Raw genomic sequence first — 22,029 nt, 5'->3', positions numbered from 1 at the left:
CTGATATTTTGAAATCATATGAAAAAATTTTAACAGAATAAGGACATCTGCATTTTGCAACTATGCCTTTCTTCATGAACACCATCTGCAAGAATTCATTGGAGCTTTCCTGTGTAGCAGTCTCTGCAACAGCGCCAAGTCACCCAGCATCTCTATGCGTTTTTCTCAAAAAATTCTTTTCATTGAACTAAGAGAAAGTAGCTTCATGTCTATCCTATTTTTTATATACACCCAGCATCTCTATGCGTTTTTCTCTAACATATTCCAGTATCCATCCATTCCATCATCTTCTGCTTCAATCTGCAGGTGTCAGGCCTTCTACAGCTTAGTGAAAAGAATCTGGTGCTGGGTGTTTTCTTGAACTTATTTTAATTTGGAACTTTTATTGCTTTGTTATTTGCTATGCCCAATCATAAACTAATAGTTTCTTGTGTAGTATTCACATAGTGCAGGCGACCACCCAACCAACGGTGCGTTAATAGCAGTAATAAATGCTGAGTATCACAAGGCAATGCTGACCCACTGTAGGTCCTATCAAGATATGTTGTTACTTTTCTGAGGACATTATTATGTATGTAACATTATAGGAAATCAGCTAGGTTTGAGTTTGCCTGTACTTAATTATAATTTTTCCCACTTAAAGTAATAAAAACATGCTTGCAACGTACAGTTTTGAAAATACATTACTGATATTAAGCAAGAGATTTCTGTATATATTTTTAGGGAGAGAGGTGTTTCATTTACTATTTTGATTTTTTATTAATTTTAAGGAGAAAGAAATAGCAATGAGACAGTTTCAAAGCAAGTTAGAAGGACAGTAACAATAGTTAGAAGGACAGTAATAATAATTAACACATTGCATTTGTTGTCTTTGTAGCAGTTATTCTTTTCATTGAACTAAGAGAAAGTAGCTTCATGTCTATCCTATTTTTTATATACAGATATATATATATATGCATATATATATATATATATATATATATATTCCACTACAAAATGGTCCTTCATTTATATCCTTTTTTGTTTTGTTTTGTCAGAGATAGGTGTTCTATCACCATTCATATATTGTAGGTACTTGAATTCAGCAAAATAACCCAATGTCCAATAGTCCATAATAGTAGTGGGTTATAAGCAGAACTGGCAATGTCAGGAGTTGTTGACTTGAGCCTTTCACAGCTCAGCATATTAATATGGCTTTACTTTTTATACCTCATGGTTATACTTTTCTGCTGGATGGTTAAGACTAAGTTAAAGCAAGACCTATACAACTAAAAATGTAACTTTTGCATCTGACAAGTCAAATCCCCTCAGGATTTACCCTGAAACCATGTACAGCAGGTTGTAGATCCTTGTCAGTGTCAGCCATGTGGATGAGTCACAGTTATTGCTTGACCAATCTGCTTTCTGTGAAAGCCTAAGAGAATGTTTTCTCTCTAGGTGACTCTACTTAGGCACAGTATACATTGTCAATCACTTTCTTCTGTGGTCTCATTTGTTATTTTGAAATTCAACTTAACATTTCTGAGAATTTGACTCAATCTTCTGACTTAATACTAATAAATTACATTAAATCTAGGCTATTAAGAATCTTCATATAGATATGCTACATGTCCTTTTGTTTTAAATTTAAAAAATGTAAAATATTCATGTGATTATCAAAATTAAGACCATGAGAAAATTTGCTGGTCATAGGGGCAAGTGGTGCACACCTGTAAATCCAGCACCCAGGGATCTGAGGCATGAGAATGACTATGAGTTAGAGGCCAGGATGTGCTCCACACTAAGTTGAAGGCTAGCTTTAAGCTACACAGAGAGACCTTGTGTAAAAAAACTGTATATTCAGAGAAGTTCTGAGAAAAATGCACATTCAGAAGCTTATTTTGGTCCAGGCTGCTGATATCCAATATGCTCTTCCTCTTCTTATTATTTAAATTTGTTTTCAGCATTTCTTTCCTCAAGAATATATATATATATATATATATATATATTCATTCTATTATCAGATAATATTTGTGTATACTATTGTGTTTTTCATTTTATATTTCCTGGATAATGTTAGGCCTTCCTAATAATTGTAGATCTCAAAGCCAAGTCTTGTTTTATGATTTTGTCATTTCTTAATCATGAATATAGACTGTTCTTGATAAATTTAGACAGTATTTACCAATTTCTCAAAAGACTGCTCTTAGTTTAAGACAGATATGCTATCTGAACTTTGGAATCCTTTATCAAATATGGTGCACCTTATGTATAGTTCTATGTTGGCAACTGAAGTAATCCTGGATGCATACGAATTCATGTCATTCTTCTCTAAATGATGATAAATCTGGTTTGTTTTGGTGTGGTGCTATCCCATGCATGGAGTAAGTAGCACAGGGCCATGCTGGCTTTAGAAGGCACAGTACTGCAGCAGTAGGAGTAGAAAAACATTTTTGTTTACGTGTTATGCAATTTATGCTTTCATTACCTTCCCCTGTGTTTTTCCAGGTATTGGCTGTAGCTCACTAGCAGATCATGAAATCAATTACATGAGTTGTGAAATAAATATTGTGATGTAACAGAATGGCATATAATAAAATACAAACTGCTAGAGTATATATGATACATATTGTTGTCTGAAATTTTACAAACACATACAAATATGCATATGCTAGTCCTTGCACATAAATCCCTCCTCCAAATGTGTGGTGTGTCTGAATGGGATTATAACTGGTCGAAATGTCAAATATATTTGTTTTTACTTGTGAAAAAAATAGTAGAATTCAGTGTAAGCTGTGTAAATGGAAGTAAGTGAAAGAATCTTCTGTGCCCCTATTGACACTGATGAATGATGGAGTCATCGGTGAGATGGGGAACAGCAGGCTCTTCCGCCTCTGGGGCATCTGTTAATTTGCCACTCTTCAACTTACGTGTACAAAATTTTCTGTCCTAACGAAGTATAACAATAAATCAGTTTTTCTACCTTACACAGTTAGGAAAGAAAACACTGAAATTTCTCTTTAATGTTTCAACATCTTCAACAATATAAACTCAACAGTATGAACTTTGAGTGTATAAACAAATGTAGGAATCTATTTCAGGACATGTTTCATGGAAGAGCAAGATGTCAATGCATAGTACTGAAAAACAACTTTCCTATGATTGAGTTACATTAGTGGGGGGTTTTGCATTCGCATGTTCATTTAAATAAAAGCATGAACCTCAGTGAAACACTTTTAGTTATGCCTGAACTATTTTTAGCAATATAAATTTTGTACCACTAATTATATCTTGCTCAAAATGAACCGAATATTTTCATTGCTAATAGTCTTAAAATTTAGCTTTCTGGAAAAAATACAACTTCATCAGCTTTATCAAATATAAGATGTTACCCATCAATGTTAACACATTTTAATGTTGAAAACTGATATCCATTGAATTCAAGAAACATGTAGATAGAATGCAATTTTTAATTCCTCAATAAGGCTCCCTGCTTCAACAATAAGCAATATGATCTCAAGATTGAAATCTTCTCATATTAAAAACAGGGAGAAAAATTTCTACAAGATCATTTTTTAGAATGAAAGGAAACGTCCTCCTAGAGGTGGCAAGTTTAGTGCAACATGTGTATTACCTATACGTTTAACCTTCAAACCATTTTCATACTGAGATTTCTGTTAAGGGAAATAATGCATGAACACATACTTTAAAGCTTTCTGTAAATAACTTGCCTTGCATACTACAGTACCTATATTGATTGAAAACATGTTTCTTCAAGGCATAGGGTTATACAATTAATAGTAAAATAGATGTGTGTTGTGGATCATATAAGCAAATAAACTCTCTTGCTGTACCGCAATATAACCACAATCCTTTTTATGAAGGACAACATTATTTCTACAAGAGGTATTTGATTACTTTGAAACTTCATTTGGCTTTAGCTGGATAGGTACTGTTGTTTGCTTATTAAAATAAACTCACGAGCATTTAAGAATATGTATTTCTTAATACAGAGAACAAGTATTCTATCACAAAATCAATCTCATTTTGCCATTTATCTCTCCTTCAAAAATTTAAAAAGATAAATGTGCTCCAAATATGTTTTGCCAGCTTATATTCTAAATATGCATAGTAATAATTATAAGTTCTTATACTGTGAAAATTCTAGCAGGCTATTTTATGCATACTATTTTTATGATTTTTTAAGCACTATGGTTTTCATACACTTCAAAATTTCTAGACTCTCTAATGCACATTAAAGAAACTAAACCACAGTGTGAACATTTACCTGGCATTAGTTAGAACTGAGATAAAATTTGTTTATTTTTAAAGAGCTATAACTTTATGATACATTTCCTTTCAAAATTAATTATATTAGGATGTTTTCTGGGCACCTATAACTATATCTATATATCTATATCTACATATATCCAGAATATATATTTTACAAATAAAATTACATTTACTGAGGGTACATAAACCATAGTTTTGAGATATATATGCCTTGCCAAATGGTTGCCACAACCAAAGTAACTAACATATCCATCATATCAGGCACCTGTGTTTGATGAGAACAACAAGGTCTAATTTGGCAAATTTTAACGTCAATACAATATTATTTTCTATAGTTACATCTGCAGTGACTACAGATCTCCAGAGCTTATTCCTTTTAAAACTAATTATAAATTTCTAGCCTGTGATCAACATTCCCCTATTTCTTTACTCCTCAGAGCTTGGTAACCAGTCTTATTCTATGAGGTATACCTTCATTTCATGTATAGCTCAGACCATAAAATATTTATCTTTCTCTGGCCTATTACAGGTAGCACAATGTTCATCTATGCAATTGTAAATGCTAGGATCCTTATAACATAATTCTAGTTGAAAAGATACTTAACTAAACTTTGATTTATGTTAAACTCCTTATTCATCTACTAAGTGTCTAACATATTCCATCATTCATTCAACGTGCATGAAAACATTAATTTCATACAAATCCTATTTGAAGTCTTTCATGATTTTTCAAAGATCAAATTATTTCTATAAATATAAACTGTGATATAAATCAAATACTCTCATTGTCAGCTCTTTTAATAAGACTTTTCACAATATTCCAATGCAGATTAAAGTTTTATTGACTAGGTATCATGAGTACTCCACAGCTAGCTTCCTCAAATGGCTCTTTCCTAGGTTTTGCAAAATGTGATGTGAGATCCTTTAACCTTCGTGAAACCCAGGCTGAAAGCAGGCATTACACATTCTCCCACTATCTTTCAGAGCATACTCAGATCAGCTCCATGGGATATCAAATAATATGACCTGAACTTCCACAAGAAAATAAGTGAAAGAAGCTTGACTACATTAATAATTCTGGTAAGCACAAACATGGGGTTTTGATCTCCTAAATGTCAGCTGTTATGGTTTCTTGAAATTCAAACTTGTCATTATATTATGGAAGAATTGAGATTCAGATCATTTTGTTGACACTGCTGGCTGAGTAACAGCTAGAAGAGCAGTTCTATTCTCTATCAGAGACACGGAGCTGTGGGTAAAACACTCACACTTTCTTTCAAAAGTCTTAGGATTGTCCGGCTCATCTTGAGGCCATCATGCATAGCCCTTGAATACATTTTATTGCCTACCCAGATGTTGATTAGTTTAGCTGTTTTCAAGAGTGAGTGGCAGTAAATGGAATGTGAATAAGTAAAAGTGGCTTTTATGTTACGGGCATGGCTCACTGGTAGAGCATGTGAACTGTGTTCAGTATATGTGAGTCGTGGTTTAGGTCAACAACGTGCATACAGACACAATGAAGGAAAAGTAGAAGAGGAAGGAGGGAAAGAGGAAGAGGATGGGGAGAAGAACAGGAAGAAAAATGACTTTGGCATCTGTATCATTAAGCAAAGTTTTCAGTATTATGCCTGGAAATCAGAAATGCTGTCAGGTATCTCTTTTGTATTAAATGTTCCTGAGCTCACACGAGGTTGTGCTCATGTCTGTTGTTGCCTGTGTTTCATTACCCTGGACAGGAAGAACGGCGGGTGTGGAGCTGGGGTGTGCAAGGATGTCAAAAGAATGATAGGCAGAACTCGTCAATAACTTTGTAAGATTTCATTAAATTTTCAGGCTTAATATTTGAAAAACAAACAATATTTGTAATCCTTTAAAAGTGGATAGACATAGTTCATCTTTCTCTTTTGTATGATTATGAAGGACTGTTTGAACTTTGCAACCTGCATTTACAAAAACTGAATCAGTCAGAAACTTGGGTATAAATCAGGACTCACTTTATGTGGTCACTGATTGGCTAAGTAGCAGATTGCTTGATTTTCATGTAAATAGAGATCAGAAGTGGGCACATAAGAACACATCATGGACAAGTACTGAAGATTAAGTTTATCCTCTTCATTTTTTTTATTTGCTTAGACATTCAAGGTTGGTATGTTGAAACAAAGGAGATCTAAAATTGTTCTACTTATAAAGTTGTCAGAGTTTATTTCTACTTTTAATTTTGCCTACCAGAACTGGATCAGAGAATTGATGAAAGTAACTTGAAATTTAGTAAAGATGCCGATGAAAAATAACAATAGCCATCTGCTTAAGCAGATGCAAGGACTGGGGTTCGAGCCCAGGTGTACTGTGCCTGCCCCACCCCTGGGGTGTGCTCAGACAGCAAATGAGACTGGGTGTGCTGGAGGGTGCCTGTAATCCCAGTGCTTGGGAGGCTGAAAACAGGAGGATCACTACAAGTTCAATCTGCATCATAAGACCCTGTAGACTTTGTAATAAATTAATTTTTTAAAAAAGCTGATGGCCTTATTACCTCAATGTAATTTGAATTCATTAACAAAACCAAACCAAAATGACAACCATGACAGCAACAATTAAAACAAAAACAAGATGATAATAGAAACTATTCTGTTGTCAGGGGAGGAAAGGATAATATGGGAACTCTATAATTTGCTGCTCAATTTTTTGTGTTATCCTAAAATCGCTTTCAAAATGAAGTTTTGAACATTTTCTAAAAATTAATGGTTGAGCTGATCTCATGACTTTTATTGAAAGTAACTGCTAACATATTTTGATATTACATGAAGCCTAGTTTACAAGGAACTTTGATCCAACAGCCACTACCTTCAGAAGCATCACAGACATAGTTCGAATTAGGAGAGGTACTGAGGGAGGCCCCTCCAGGATTCACATTTTGCTCTTCCTTCTCCCAGTGACCGATCATCTTTAGAAGATAGAAACCAGACAGCCCCAAGGTAGGCACGGTCTCTCTTTGGAAAAAAAATATAGTGCTCCAAGATCTGAAATCTTGCCTGAGTTCTACTGGTAAACTGACTGACAGCAATAGGTGTTCATTTGAAGGTGTTTGATGGTACTTACAAATGAGTTTTGTAAAAAACACCATGAAAAGATACACCAGTTAAGATTCCAAGCATAACTGAATTATGGATGTCAGATTTTAAACTTTCAAACAGGATTATTTGTAGAGCAGAATAAAATGCATATTTTTAAAATGTGGGAAGAAGAGTAGTTTCTCATATAGGACTATGTCCACATTTAATAGACAGTTATAGTATCTCTACATTTGTGCCCTAATCTAACTTAGTGACTAATTTTATCACATTGTTTCATTTATTTGTATTTTCTAAAGAGCAACAATATATTAAAAGGGAAACAGTACAAATTAAAGTCAGCAAAGAGAGAAACTCAAGTTTCTAAGCATTTGGATGGAGGGCCTGTTATTGATCACAGCAGAGGCAGCACTCGCGTCCCAAATCACACTTGCATGGGCCACGTCAGTGCTCCCGCTTGACAAAGAGCGGGCCTGCAAGAATGCAATTCACCGTCAACCCCCATAAGGGAAAAGTCTCATCAGAAAATGCATTTTATTGTTTCATAAATACTTCCAACATTTTTACAAAAACTGAAAACAGTTTACAAAAGCATTAATTTGCCCGCAGGGCTTGGCTTACCTATCTTAGTCATCTTTTTAATCCTTTCTTTTGGTCTTTCTCAAAAATATGTCTGTCCCCTAAAGACTGACATAGCTTTTTTATCAGCTGAATTAATAATATGTCCTTTCTCCTTTTACCCACATTAAGAACAATCTAAGAAGGTCCGGCCAAATAGCTCAACAGATTAAAGCTCCTGCAAGCAGGCACAGGGGGCCAGGGGTTCGATCCCTGGGCCTGCATGCCAGCCCCGCCCCCCAGAGCAAGCTGAGACAGCAATTGAGACTGGATGTGGTGGCACTTGCCTGTAATCCCAGCTCTTGGGAAGCTGAAAACAGGCAGATCACTAAGAGTCAGATCTAGTACTGAGACCCTGAACACCCTGTTGACCCTTTCCTAAAATACAGAAAAACAAAAAAATAAATAAATAAAATGAAAAAAAGAACAATCTAAGAAATGTTGACTACTCTGAACTTTGTTTTCTCATTATTCTACTTAAAAATTTTTAATTCTAGTCCAATATTTCTACCAATAAAAGCATCACCTCAGAGGCACAGCTGTAATTTAATTTTACTTAATATACTATTGATTTCATAGATTAAAATCCAACTAACTTATTCAAGCCTGTTATCCCCAGAATGTGCTATTTGCTCACATCCGCAGGAGTAGTCCCTGCTCCCTGAGGAAACAGCCAGTAAACTCATGACCCTCACCTCAGGCATTTACGTTTCTCTGTGATCTCTCTTTCCTTTGGACTCTTCATCTTCTACAGCATATTAACTTCCCTACAGTCTACTCTGATCTGAGAACCATGAAAATACTTATTTGTGTATCAATCAAAGCTACCAAAGGAATGAAGCGGGTTTACAGGCAGCGATTTGACTAAGCCTCTAAAATAGAATGCCAGGAAAACAAAGCAATGTCAACCTTGCAACAGGAAATTTCAAGCATGCAAACCCACACTATATAATCTCTTGTGGTAAGCAAATATATCCTAATGCCATAAAGACAGAAACACAAGAATAAGTCTAATTTCAGAGTGGTGATTATTCTGCAAATGGAGAATGAAGAATGATTCTGGGAGCTTTGCACTGTACCTCAAGTAAATATGGCAAAATTGGTTAAATTTCACTTTTTCCTTTGTTTTGGCCCTTTCCTAGATGTGTGAATTTTAAAAACCATTTAGAGTCAGAAGTACAGTAATGACTACAGAACTAAAGAAATTAATTATATTCAAACAAATTTAAATATACCTGCTTTCATATTTTAGTTATGTGATTTAAGAAATTAACACTGATTCAGTTTCTCACACATAAAAAGGAATTTCTTTTATTTTTATTTCCTCAGTTTCTGTCCCTCAGTCTGAAAACACCCTCTTTGTTCCCAAGCCTTCTATATAGTCACGTATTCATAAATACGCTGTCCCCACCACATGCGCTTCAACTATTGGAGCTGTTCCTGGTCACTCTCAAGCTTGTGGATCACTTGGCCCCTCTCAGCACTCCATCCATTCTTGCGCTGGCTTTCAGAACATCCTCTCCCAGTTTTTATCTTTGGTTTTCTACCTGCTCTTTCTCATCCTCCTGCTTAGATTATTATTTCTCCGCTGCTTCCTTTAATGTGGATCTGGCACTGATCCATCCGGAGCTACTCTCCTGTGACTTCACACCTCCTCCTCCACCACTCGGAGTTGATACAAGCAATGCAAATGCTGACACTGCATGGAAGATCTCGTTCTTTCTCTCAGTGGGCAGCACCCCATCTTCCTGAGTATCACCCCGACAGTTCCACCTTCAACTTCTGCCTCTAAGATGCCTCACATGCAGTTCCTAAGTTACGTGGTTTCTTTATTTCACACATTTTTCCACTTCTCTCTTTCGCCAATTTGAATGCCTTGAGTATGCTCTTATTCTTTCTTGAATTGTCCTCCCAAATTTTCCTACTTCTTTCTGGTTTCTTTAACCTATTTATAACGCCACCAGGAATATTCTTTTTAAAATATGAAAGAGCAAATGCTATACCCCTAAGCTTATTTCAGTACTTCTCAAGAGAGTCTGACTGCTCTGGATCCGCGTACATCTCCCCCACCTCATACAAATACATATACCCAGTATGCTTCATTTTCCATGCACATGTCTCTGCATTCTCAGGGATTACTTGTGTATGGGACTCATTCCAGAATAGCAATCTCCTCTACCCTTCATTTCTATAACCTGGCACACTGTTAGTCCCTGTCAGGTTCACAAACATTGCTGAACGAAGCAAATGCGATACAGCATATCACACACTTACTATATTACCACTAATAACATGAATTCTTCTACTTAGGGAAATACATTATTTTTTAATACATTCTATCTCCTAGTGGAGCATTACACAGATAGAAGGCTGGATATAGGTATCCGATGGATGGGTAAGCATTACTTCTATCAAGTATAAAACTGTAGGTTATTGCTGCTTATTTATTAGTGGCTCCTGCGGACGGTGGACAGGCACAGAGTCGAATTGAAGGAAAAATATGAAAGGAAATAACTGGAAAGAAAATAATCTGGAAAACCACCATGGGAATCTTAATTCCTGACCATTTAATTAGCATTAATCACTGCTGTCTCTGGAATCTATTTTATACTCTGGGGCTACTGATATTGAGACTTGAATGTTCTCCTGTAAATACCATAAATGCCATAAGATATCAGGGGAACAGCATTGGTTTCCAAGACAAAAGGATTTGAAATCTGATCTTTTTTTGGCAATGTTTAGCTGACAAGCACTATACATATTAACAGGTCTATGACACAAATGTCTTATTTGTAAAATATTAGTAATAGTAGCAGCTTGAGTGCTTAGTGCATATTAGACACTACATTAACATGGATATGAATTATTGATTACAAATATCATAACATCTCTATGAATGGGCAGTATTGGTGTTAATGTATTCTGATGCTGCGCAATATCAGAAAATACCTTAAATATATATTATAGCATGTTACCGAATAGATTATGAAAGGGTAAGACTCGTTATATTATACTTAATATCATTAGTTCTATACAGTTTCATGGATCAAACAGTCATAAGAAAGAATGCACTATTTGCAACAACCAGAAATTCTGGAAATGTGGGAATTAATTTTAACTCAGAAAGGCCAACAGCCTCTGCGCTTCTCTAGCTGTTCTTTCACATCTCATCATGCAGGAAGCAACCTGAAAGAATCTCACAAGACACAGCATGGGTGTGTGCCTGATGCTTACTAATATTTAGCAAAACAAAACACAGTAATATAACATAAATACATTATGTGATGCTCTCCTTTGACCAAAGGTTCTTGGGGGTTAGAGACCCTCAAACTCATCTTTGTTCTCTCTCACCAGAAATGTACTTTGTCCACTTTAGTGACTCAGCAAGTACTTTATGAATGGCTGACCTTGTGACTCATTTAGCACTTTTAATGACTGAATTTTGTTTCATAAATAATGCAAAACAAATGGCTCTGCGACATTTTTAATGTCATCATAATATAAATAAGATGCCATACATTTGAAAACATGTGTTTTGTCTTCCTCCTGACAAGAATAAGAGCCAACAACAGAACAAAAGTAGGAACTTGCCACATCTGAATGGAATTTCAAACTCTATATAGTTCAGAGAGGTCAGGAATTCAATCCCCCGGCCTGCTGTGCCAGCCCTGCCCCAGGGCGCACTTAGAGGGCAATTGAGACTGGGCACATTGGAGCACACCTGTAATCCCAGCTCTTGGGAGGCTGTAAACAGGTGGATCACCACGAGTTTGAGCTAGTAGTGAGACACCGAACACCCTGTAGACCCTTCCCTAAAATACAATAAAAAAAAGTGTTTGAGGAAACGTCTTGCCCCCCCCCAGAAACAGAACAATCTTAAAGAATTCAATGCAGCAGCCTGGCGGTGCACAGCTCTATGTGTGGTGCTGTGGGAGCGGAGGCAGAGGACCACAAGGTCCAGCTCAGGGCATGCAGTCCAGCAGCGTGGTGAGAGCTTGCTTCAAATTAAAAATAAAAAAAGAACGTGAGGAGACGCTCAGAGCAAAGACCCTGGCTTCAATCTTCAGAATGGCATAAACATTTCACTGTAGTATATAAAGGTTTTATAACACCTGGAATTTAAACCTAAACTAGTTTCAAAATTATAATTGATAAAAGGATCCTTTTTTACTTGCCTTTTTGAGAATAATTTGTACACAATTACGTGCTCTAATTTCAAATTCACTGTCTTCTCCTAAGTTTATGTACCCACGAAACCAACATCTCAATCAAAATATAGCTTCTGGACTTAACACACACTTAACAAGTGATCAAACAAACTGCCTTCCCAAGTATACCTCACACTGCTCCTCTGTTCCTGCCAACCTTTTCAGTGCCCCCATCGACATCCTTAACTGACTGCCTTCTCTCCCTCCAGCTTACATGATCTTTTCTAGGATTTCCTGCTAATCTAATCAAAATGCATGCACTCTTTTTGTTGACCTTATTTCACCAGGACTAATATCTTTTAGATTCGTTCACATTGCTGTGTATTTCTACAGTTCATTATCACCCTGCTGTGCGATGTTCTTCCTTATAGACACATTACAATGTATTTATCCATCCATCCATCTTCATGGACTTTCGCTTGTTTCCAGTTACTGGTTATTGAAGATTTGTGGATAAGTTACTGGGGGGAGTATGCATGTATGTACTTTGGTACTACTTAGCCAGGCAACTTATTGATCACACTGTAAGTGTACATGTTAATTTCAGAAGTATTTGCTAAACTGTTTTGAAGAATGGTTGAACCATGCTCTACTCCTAGTGAGTTTTAGCTGTGCCACATCCTGTCTAACGCTATTGTTAGTCTTTCCAATTTTAGCAATTGTGGTGTTTTTCATAACTCCTAAGCAAGTTCAGAATTTCATAACACAGCTATTCATCAATCATGTATACATTATCATTACAGTAGCTCTTTTTCTTAGTTTGTAGGCTTAATTTGCAACTGGTTGAAGACCAAAACAGTTCAAAAAGAAAAGAAGGAAGGAAGAAAAGAAGGAAGGAAGGAAGGGAGGAAGGAAGAAGGAAGGAAGGAAGAAATTAATAAGATTTAAAATAAAAACTATTTCAGGGAGTCAGTGTAGGGAAATAGCTCAATGGTACTGTGGCTGCCTGGCAAGTACAAGGTCCTGAGTTCGATTCCCAGTACCAATATATATTTCAAAATACATAATATATATTTCAAAATATATAATATAAATATTTCAATAATATATATATATATATATATTAGTGAGTAACATATAATAGATCATACACAATGGAAGTGCTATAATCTTTCAGGTAAAAGTGGGGTGCAGGGAGATAGAAATCTTGATATTACTGTGGAGTTTGGCCTTGCAAACCTAAGAAATCATATTCCTCACTATTTAACTTTCATCGGGTTTTATTAGCTTTTACATAAATGCACTGGCACCAGGAGATCCCCAGCAGTTATGAAAAAGAAAAGCTCCAAAATTAAGATGAAGAGATGGGGGTGGTGGGAGGACGTCTGTTGGCTGTGCAATGTCAAAATCGTCCGGTTGGAGGGCGCTATCTGTGCCCCTGCTGCATGTATGTATGTGTGTATGTATGTATGCATGTATATGTGCATGCATGTATGTGTGTGCATGTATGTTTGTGTGCATGCATGCATATATGTATGCATGTATGCTGAGTCTTTGATTTGTAAATGTGAGTTGAACATAGAAATGTAAATAATTAAAATGAAAGTTGGTTATATTTTATTACTTTTTTGGAAGGTTTTTTTTTTTTTTTTGGTGGAACCAGGGATTGAACTCAGACCCTTGAACTTGCCAGGGAAGCACTTATTCTACTGAGCCATCTCCCCAGCCCCTATATTTTATTACTAACCCTGTAAAATTTTTCATGCACTCCTTATATCAAATGTGGACAGAATCAAAGTTCACAATATATGAATTAATATCAATCAACTAAAGTTAATAGTAGTTATTCTCTCATATCCAGCAAAGTAACAAGTTAAATTCTCTAAATTTTTTAAATAATTATTTTAAAAATCAAGAGGAGTTTAAGGGAACTGGAGAAGAAAAGAAGAATCAAGTTTTATGTTGTACAAGTACAAATTCCCTATGATGATTGTTATGACTGTGTATATGTAAAATGTACCAATGACATGCTTTTAAAGTAATTATTTAAAAAAATCATTTTACTTTTCATGGAAAAATAGTGATTTAAGGTGCATACAACTTTTTTTTTGTATTTTAGGGAAGGGTCTACAGGGTGTTCAGGGTCTCACTGATATACTGAACTTGGAGTGATACACCTGTTTACAGCCTCCCAAGAGCTGAGATTACAGGTGTGCCTCACCACAGCCAGTCTCAATTGCTGTCTCAGCATGCCCTGGGGGGCGGGGCCAGCTCGGTAGGCCCGGGGACCAAACCCTAGCCCCTGCATCTGCTTGCAGGCTCTTTAATCTGCTGAGCTATTTGGCCAGCCCTTGTACAACTTTTTATATTTGCAATGCTGTATGTTCATATCATTTGCTAGTTTGTCCATGCAATTTGACATATTATCATTTACATAAGTGTATTACCTTAATATTAGTTCCTCTGTAAACATAAATACCTTCCTGTCAATTGTTAATAGACCTATTTTCTGGAAGTGCTGAGAAATGAACTCAATGTCTTTGTACTGTTACATCTCCAGCCCATTTCTTACTTCCTATTTTGAGTCGGAGTTTGCTGCATCTGTCTCTCACTGGGCCAGACTTCAACTTGTGATCTGTATGGATTAGCCTCTCAGTGTACTGAGAATAGAGGGGTTCATTAACCCATCTTTGATTTGAAGTTTTTGATTTCACTTTTAACTGATGTGTTTAGCTTGTCATTTTAACCCTATATTGAATACAAAAGTAAATTTTGTATTTCAATCTGATTTACAAAGTTCAAATATACAAGTAGTCCATAAAGAGACATGTTACCATCTGTGGCATTAAAGTTTCATGGTGGGAGGAGGAGAAGCATTTATGAATGCATTCTTGGGAGAAAATAATGAAAAAGATTGAAGAGCAATAAAATAAGGGAAACTTTTAAGATGATCCTCCTTTATTTTTATACTCATCTATGACTACATATAGTTATAATCTAAACTGTCATTTTAAAAGCATATATGTTATATAGCATATATTACATGTTCATATATCTGCTGATATATTGCACACATATTGGTTAGAATATGACATATATTTCTTATTGTATTTAGTGGTAAAGAAAAGATGAAAGTGGAAGATATAAATCAGATTTGGACATTAATGATAGGATGCCTGTTGCTTACTGCCTGCCTTTTGAATGCCAGATACTATGCTAAGGACTGCATAAAAGGTTCAGTGTTTCATTCAGTCCTCTCCAAATCTCTGAGTGTATCACTTGCTTCATTAGCAAGATAAGAGATAGTACTGACCCCATAGAAGATTTTTTTTATGAAGACCACGAGACAGTGCAAGAGAAGGACCAAGAACAGTACAATGGATGGATTATATTTGAGAGTTTTTCATTAGATATCAAGGAGGATATTAAACTACCTCTCTCCCAATCCAGTTTCACAGGCAGCATTTAGAGCCGCTGATGAAGCAATGCAAGGCAAACTGCACATCCTGTAATTGCTCTAGGTACTCAAGAAGCAAAGGTCACTGTGATATTTTGACTAGACGAAGAGAAAGATCTTCACCTAAACTCCAACAAATGTCTAGGTTTTTAGAAAGGCAGAGAAAAATAATGAACTTATTTCAAGCCAGGACAGAACATAAACAATATAGAAAGCAGGACAGGAGTCTTGTGTTCAGGGAATCACAGTTTGTGAAACAAAGTCTTGTTGACTCATAAAAGACAAAACAAGGAAAAAAGCCATTAGTAGAGCACAATGGTAAGAGATTTGAGCTCAATTCTTTGCTCAGTTCACAGTTGTTTCTAGTCTGTAGGATGGAATGATACTTGCACATTTTACTTATGATACTATATAGGAGTGAGGGAAAGATTTGATACTAGAAAATTGGCACTGACCCCACTAGATTAATTCAAACACACACAGAATAACGTGCACAGAGGATGGAAGCACCGAAGATAAGCTGAAGATCCAGGGAGGAACAGACATCTCTCCCTTGCCCAAAATAACCAGTCATGTTTGGATGGAATAAAGAAACAGCAATGGATGGCAACTGTGTGATTTGAAGACCTCAAGGATTACGAGACAGTAGTGCTGTGAACAGTGGAAAAATAAAATGGGATTTGATGATTGCTTTTGCACTTAGATTTAGTATAACTACATAGCAATGTAAGATAATTTAGATCAAATATGGGTAGTAGAAGACTGTGGCCATAACTTCAAATACAATTTTGGAAATCATAAACACAGACACCAAGGCTAAAGTTCTCAGAATAGATGAGTTGCTATGAGAAACAGCTGAGAAAGGAAATGGAGCTCTTAGGCCAGCAATAATGAAAGTGCCTCAGACAGAATCCTTAGTTCAGGTGGATGCTGGCCATTCTATGTCAGCACAGTTTTATTCAGTATGTTGGGGAATTTATTCTTAAGGATTAGGACAAATTTCTGGTAATTACATTAGATTCAAGTTTTCTTCAGAAGGTCTCCAGATAAGGACCTCTAGCCAGCCACTGTAAGTAGAGCAGTGTGAAGAAATCCAGTGGGGAAGACCCCTGTTGGCATAGTGTCTTCATTATTGACTTGTCCAAAACACAAGACTTCCTTAAGTTTTCATAATACCTAAATTTGTCCATCAATTTGTTTATTTTTTAAAATAAATGTTGGAGTTATATGAGCTTTATGTAAATGTACACTGCACATGCACTGGAAACCCTAAAGACAAGCAGCAACATCCCTATTTGGGGTTGAAATTTCCTAAGGATCAAAGGTCATTGCATATTGATTAGGTATAAACATTTCATAGGGTGAGGATAAAATTCTCTCTTCACTTCCTTCTCAGTGATCAATTTCTGGTATTAGCCAAATTTTAAAAAAGGATGGGGGACCCAGGGAGACAGCTCAGTAGAATAAGTGCTTCCTTGGCAAGCACAAGGGCCTGAGTTCGACACCTGGGTCCGCAAAAAAGAAAATAAATAAATAAATAAATAAATAAATAAATAAATAAAGGATGGGAAGGCAACTTGAATAACAAATGATAGTTTGAGTGTTAAGTTGAAGTAATATGATCAGAAAAATTCTTTCAAGTAATTAAATGCTATTCAAAAAGCCAATCTTTGCGAAATAAACATGTTTACATCTATCATCTATTTATCTATCTATCTAATTTCAATTCTATTCTGATGGAACTATACATAAGAAATTGTATGAAAGAAATGACATGAAATTATAAGAAAGGCAACTGAATGCTAAAAGATACAATTGCATTTATGTTTTTTGTTTTTGAATTAAATCTTACCAAGCCTTAAATGTTTAAACATTAACATCATTTATGTCGTAGCACACCCACTTTCATGTTAAATCAAAGGGGGTATCTTTCTAACAGCGTGGGATGTGTTATTTCATAGAATTAGATTCTTCATACTGAGTTACACTCCTACCAAATGGGCTTCCCTGTTCTGGTTTAATTTTATTTTCATAAGATACTATAAATTTTTTCTTGTTATTTGATGCAAAGCATAGCAAATTTCATAAAACTTCCTTTAATAAACTTATGTATACTAGAAAATAATTTATATTAACAGAGGATTCAGAAAAAGTAGGTTTAATTCATACTCACTGTGGTAATGCTGATGGCAGGGAGCGTCTAATAATTGAGTGGGCTTGTCTGTAAACATCCAGTTTAGACATGCATCGGCAGGAAGTGTGATTGGCAAAACTGATAGTTACTGGTTTGGGGCCTTGAGAGAGAGGCACTGTAATTTCAAACAACTACAAAGAAGGGACAAAAAAAAGAAAAAAATTATATAGATGCTATAAAGCACTTCTATGGTAAACGTTGGAGTCCAAAAAAGAGTGAGATTAGCTCTTTAAGATTAGGCAGCGCTGCATAACATATTCAGGAGACTACTTTTTTGTGTGATTACAAAGTAAAAACTGCTCCTACACAGTATCTCTTATCAAAGTAATCATCTAATTATCACACATCACTAGTTCTACGACATATTAAAATGATGAGAACCAACTAACAATTACAGAATGGAGATGTGACATACCAATGTGTTCAAGGAAAAGTAATTGTTTCAGAATCCTTCATTATTTGATTTCAAAGTTTAAACTACGTAGGGATTTAAAAGGTGGCGTGCATCCTCTATATGCCCCTTTGTGTTTTATTGGATAGCTGCTGGTCAGTCACATAACCTGGGAACCGTTGGTTAAGACCTATTTATGAGAACTAAATACATAGGCATACATTACATCAAAGTGAAATTAATTTTCATTCCAAATTAAACTTCCTCAAAGTAGTCCTTTACATTTCTCAGATGTCTCATGAATATATTATACTTAAAAAATAAACACAATCATTATTTTATAGATAAAGCTATGTTTCTTCCATCTTAACAAGGCCCTGTGAAAATTAAACTAAGGAAGGTCATCTTACATGATTCTGTACTAAAGTATTCAAAACTAGTTAAAATAAAGTTTCATGCCAAGTGGCTTATTTATGCAGAAATTGAGTTGCCCTCCATAAAATGATGTTACAAATTAAACACAATAATTACTGATCAAGTAAAAAGAAGTGGATTTAAATTTCTCAGGTTAACCTCTAAATTATTACCAGCTAAAATGGTAAAAGTGAAATCCTGCCCCTTAGCTGCTTGAGAGGACAGATCTGTGGTAGCATAACAGTAACTGAGCCAGGTCATACTGGGTAGCTTTAAGGTAACCAGAGCTGTCCTAAAATGCGTGATATACCCCACAGTCTCCACACCTGGCCCCTTGCTAGAATTGCACGCCATTAGCGGACGATCACTGAAAATGCTGGGGAATAGACGCAGTTGCCAATTTTTCTTATACTAATAGCTTTTTTAAATGAACCTTAAATAATGAAGTCCTGTCATTAGTGACAACACAGATAGAACCAGAAATCATGTTAAGCAAAATAATCTAGGCACAGAACAAGTGCTCCAGGATCTCATGCATATGTGGAATATAGAGGAGCTGATCTCAGAGGCATTAAGGATAGAGTGATGGCTGTAAAATCTGGGGAAGGGACAGGAAAAGGAAGAACAGAGACAGGTTAATCGGGCATAAAGGCGCAGTTGGAAGGAAGAAGTTCTGATGTGCTACTGTACAGTAAAGTGAGTATAGAGAGCAATTATGTACTGGATATCTCAGAAAGCTTGAGAAAAACTGTTGAATGCTATTATTATTATTATTTTGTTTGGTGGAAGCGGGGATTGAACTCAGGCCCTTGCGCTTGCCAGGGAAGCGCTTATTCCACTGAGCCATCTCCCGGGCCCTGTTGAATGCTTTTGCTAGAAAGAAGCAATAAATGCATTAGGACAGCTATGTTTCACCTCACTGCATAATGTACACTTGTATCGAAAATCACATTACATAATTAATACTTTTTTGAGTGTTTACACTATTAATATAAATCTAATTAATGAAAAACGAAATTGAATTATATAATCATTATACACACACTCAAAAATCAGCTATTTTATTAGTACAAGAAAAATGTGCTTTAGGACAAATGGGAACAGGATTGTAACCAAACAAAGTAGTTTTGAGGCACCCTCATTGTATGAATTTGGAAAAGGGATTTAACCCCTCTACCTGTATTTTTCTTTCAATATACAGGATAACTGACACATTACCCTGTGGGTTTATTACAAAGGTTATATAACCTAGTGTAGATGAAAGTAATGTGTACACTGTTTGCCACCTAAATGATGTTATTTCCATAAATTCTCCAGATTCTAGCTATTTTCCAGAATACTGTCAATCCTACATAGATAACCTCGATGTATGAGTCATCACATACCAATGTTATAATTTCAATCAGTTCTTCTGAAGATACTTGGTTATGCTGTTTGGATAAAACCTTTTTATTAGCTGCAATGATGGCAATCCTTTCCACTACAATTAACTGTTTCATAACAGTTTTTCAACATTCAAATGTGTTACAAATTTTCTATTTCCTAAAGGATCAACATTAAGAATTAGCAACACAGAAGATATACAAAGTGATATGAAAGAATTTTTAAATAAATTTATTCTCTCTCTCTCTCTGTCCATCCATCCCTCCCTCCCTCCCTTCCTCCTTCCTTTTCTCCCTCTCCCTTCTCCTTTTCAGGCTGTCATGCTAGGGATGGAACTCGTGGTCTTGCCTATGCTAGGCGAGAGCTCTCCCACAGAGCCACATAATCAGCCCTTCATTTTCTTGTTAATATAATTTATTATGAGAGTTCTTTACACACTGAAATAGTGTGAATGACAGGAAGTTGTACAGGTTTGCAAACAAAAGCCCAAGAATTTATGTCTAATAGGGAGTTAGATGCATCCAGAGCTTTAGGAGAACCATATAAAAGCCATGTAAATTGTAAAGTGCTGGACACTGATGAAATTACATTTGGAAAGAAAACAGAAAATGTCCAAAAATAGAAACCCAGGAAGCTGGAACATTTAAGGATGAAAAGAAGCTAATAAACAAGGAGATGAAAAATCAGAAGAAAATACTGTCAAGTCAAAAGAAGTCAAAGAAAGAGAGCAAAGCTTCAAAATTTGTGTATGGTCACAAGGTCAAATGTCTCTGGGATGTCAAATACAGTAACAGTGGGATGGAGAAAAAGGGCTCAGAAATGGCTGTGGAGGAGCAAGAGAGGCCCCTGAGGCCTGCAGCGAAGGCGCTCAGACGGGGATGGCTCAGGCCAACAGGAATGTTGTTGCTTATAGAATGGTTGTGATCACTGCGAGATTTGGCATGGTTTCATGTGACAGAAGGCAGCAACGGTCCTGCCAGTGGAGGATAAATCACTATTTGAGATAACAGCTATCTAGAAGAGTTGAGGTTTCACTGCCTCTGACCCTTGGCCGCATCACTCCTGCTCTTAGTGATGGCTGCTAAGCTGAGCCCCAACCTGGTCTGTTTTTCCAAAGGGAAACAAAAACACAACTGGTAAAATGCATGGCTAAACACCATCTAATTCTGGGTGGATAATGTCCACAGTTTGGGTCTCCCTACAGTATCGAGTGTGTATTTAGAAACAAGAGCTACCACGGAGCCACAACTAGCTTTTGAGTTCAGTTAACTGGACCCAAAGGAGTAAATAGGCTAAAAATTCAAAGTATAAATGCTTTTATTCTCTTGAAACAAATCCTCCATCTTCATATCTTCCCAATATTTTTCAGTTTTCTTAATTCTCTATTTAACTATGTCAATGTGGAAAAATTCCGAGGGTCCTAAGAAAGGTATACTCAGCCAGTATGAAAAACAGGAAGATTTTAAATAATTGAGTTTTATTCATCTACTTGTATCAAAAACACCAGCAACATCTACTGAGACTGTGCCCCACAGGTGTGTGTTAGGGCACAAGTGTACCCATGCTGGCTCTTGTCATACACTTGTCACACACTCTTCAATTCTCTAAGTACTTTTCACACCAGTCTGATATGTATATAATGATTGATTCATTTTTTCATTTAAATGATTATAAATAAAGCTCCTATAGTTTTTAATAAATACAGCATATTTTGCTTTCTTGTTCATAAAACAATTTTTGAATCTTATGTGTCATATTTAAAGACTAGGTTACTACAGATGTGTCTAGAGGTATTATTTCCTAATCAAATAAGACATGCTTAGAAAATGTAAATATTTTAAACTAAAAAATAAATAATATTTATGAATACATTTAGAACACTGGCTCCATCTCAAAGTAAACTCACAGAAGAACTTGCCAAATGCTGTAACTAGCAATTGCCCTATTTGGTTATCTCCTACTACATAAGAATAATCAAGGGCTTGGTTGTAAGAAACAGACATTAATTAGTGTGCCGGGTGTGCAGTTTACTACTCTGACATGAAAAAGTTATCTAATCTCTCTAAGACTCCACTTCATTCTCT

General features: G+C 35.9%; 1 protein-coding gene across 1 annotated transcript in view; it reads right to left on the bottom strand.

Annotated features, from left to right (window-relative positions):
* Vegfc (vascular endothelial growth factor C) overlaps positions 1 to 22,029 on the bottom strand; it is a 124,634-nt gene that overhangs the window by 6,029 nt on the left and 96,576 nt on the right. Inside the window, exon 4 of the mRNA XM_023700106.1 lies at positions 17,737 to 17,888. Coding sequence (XP_023555874.1) covers positions 17,737 to 17,888 — 152 coding nt within the window. The remainder of the gene's footprint in view (positions 1 to 17,736; positions 17,889 to 22,029) is intronic.

This window comes from Octodon degus, unplaced genomic scaffold (genome assembly GCF_000260255.1).
Source record: "Octodon degus isolate 3935 unplaced genomic scaffold, OctDeg1.0 scaffold00121, whole genome shotgun sequence".
Classification (NCBI taxonomy): domain Eukaryota; kingdom Metazoa; phylum Chordata; class Mammalia; order Rodentia; family Octodontidae; genus Octodon; species Octodon degus.
The sequence above is the reverse complement of the archived record's forward strand: the minus strand, read 5'-3'. Positions and strand labels throughout refer to the sequence as shown.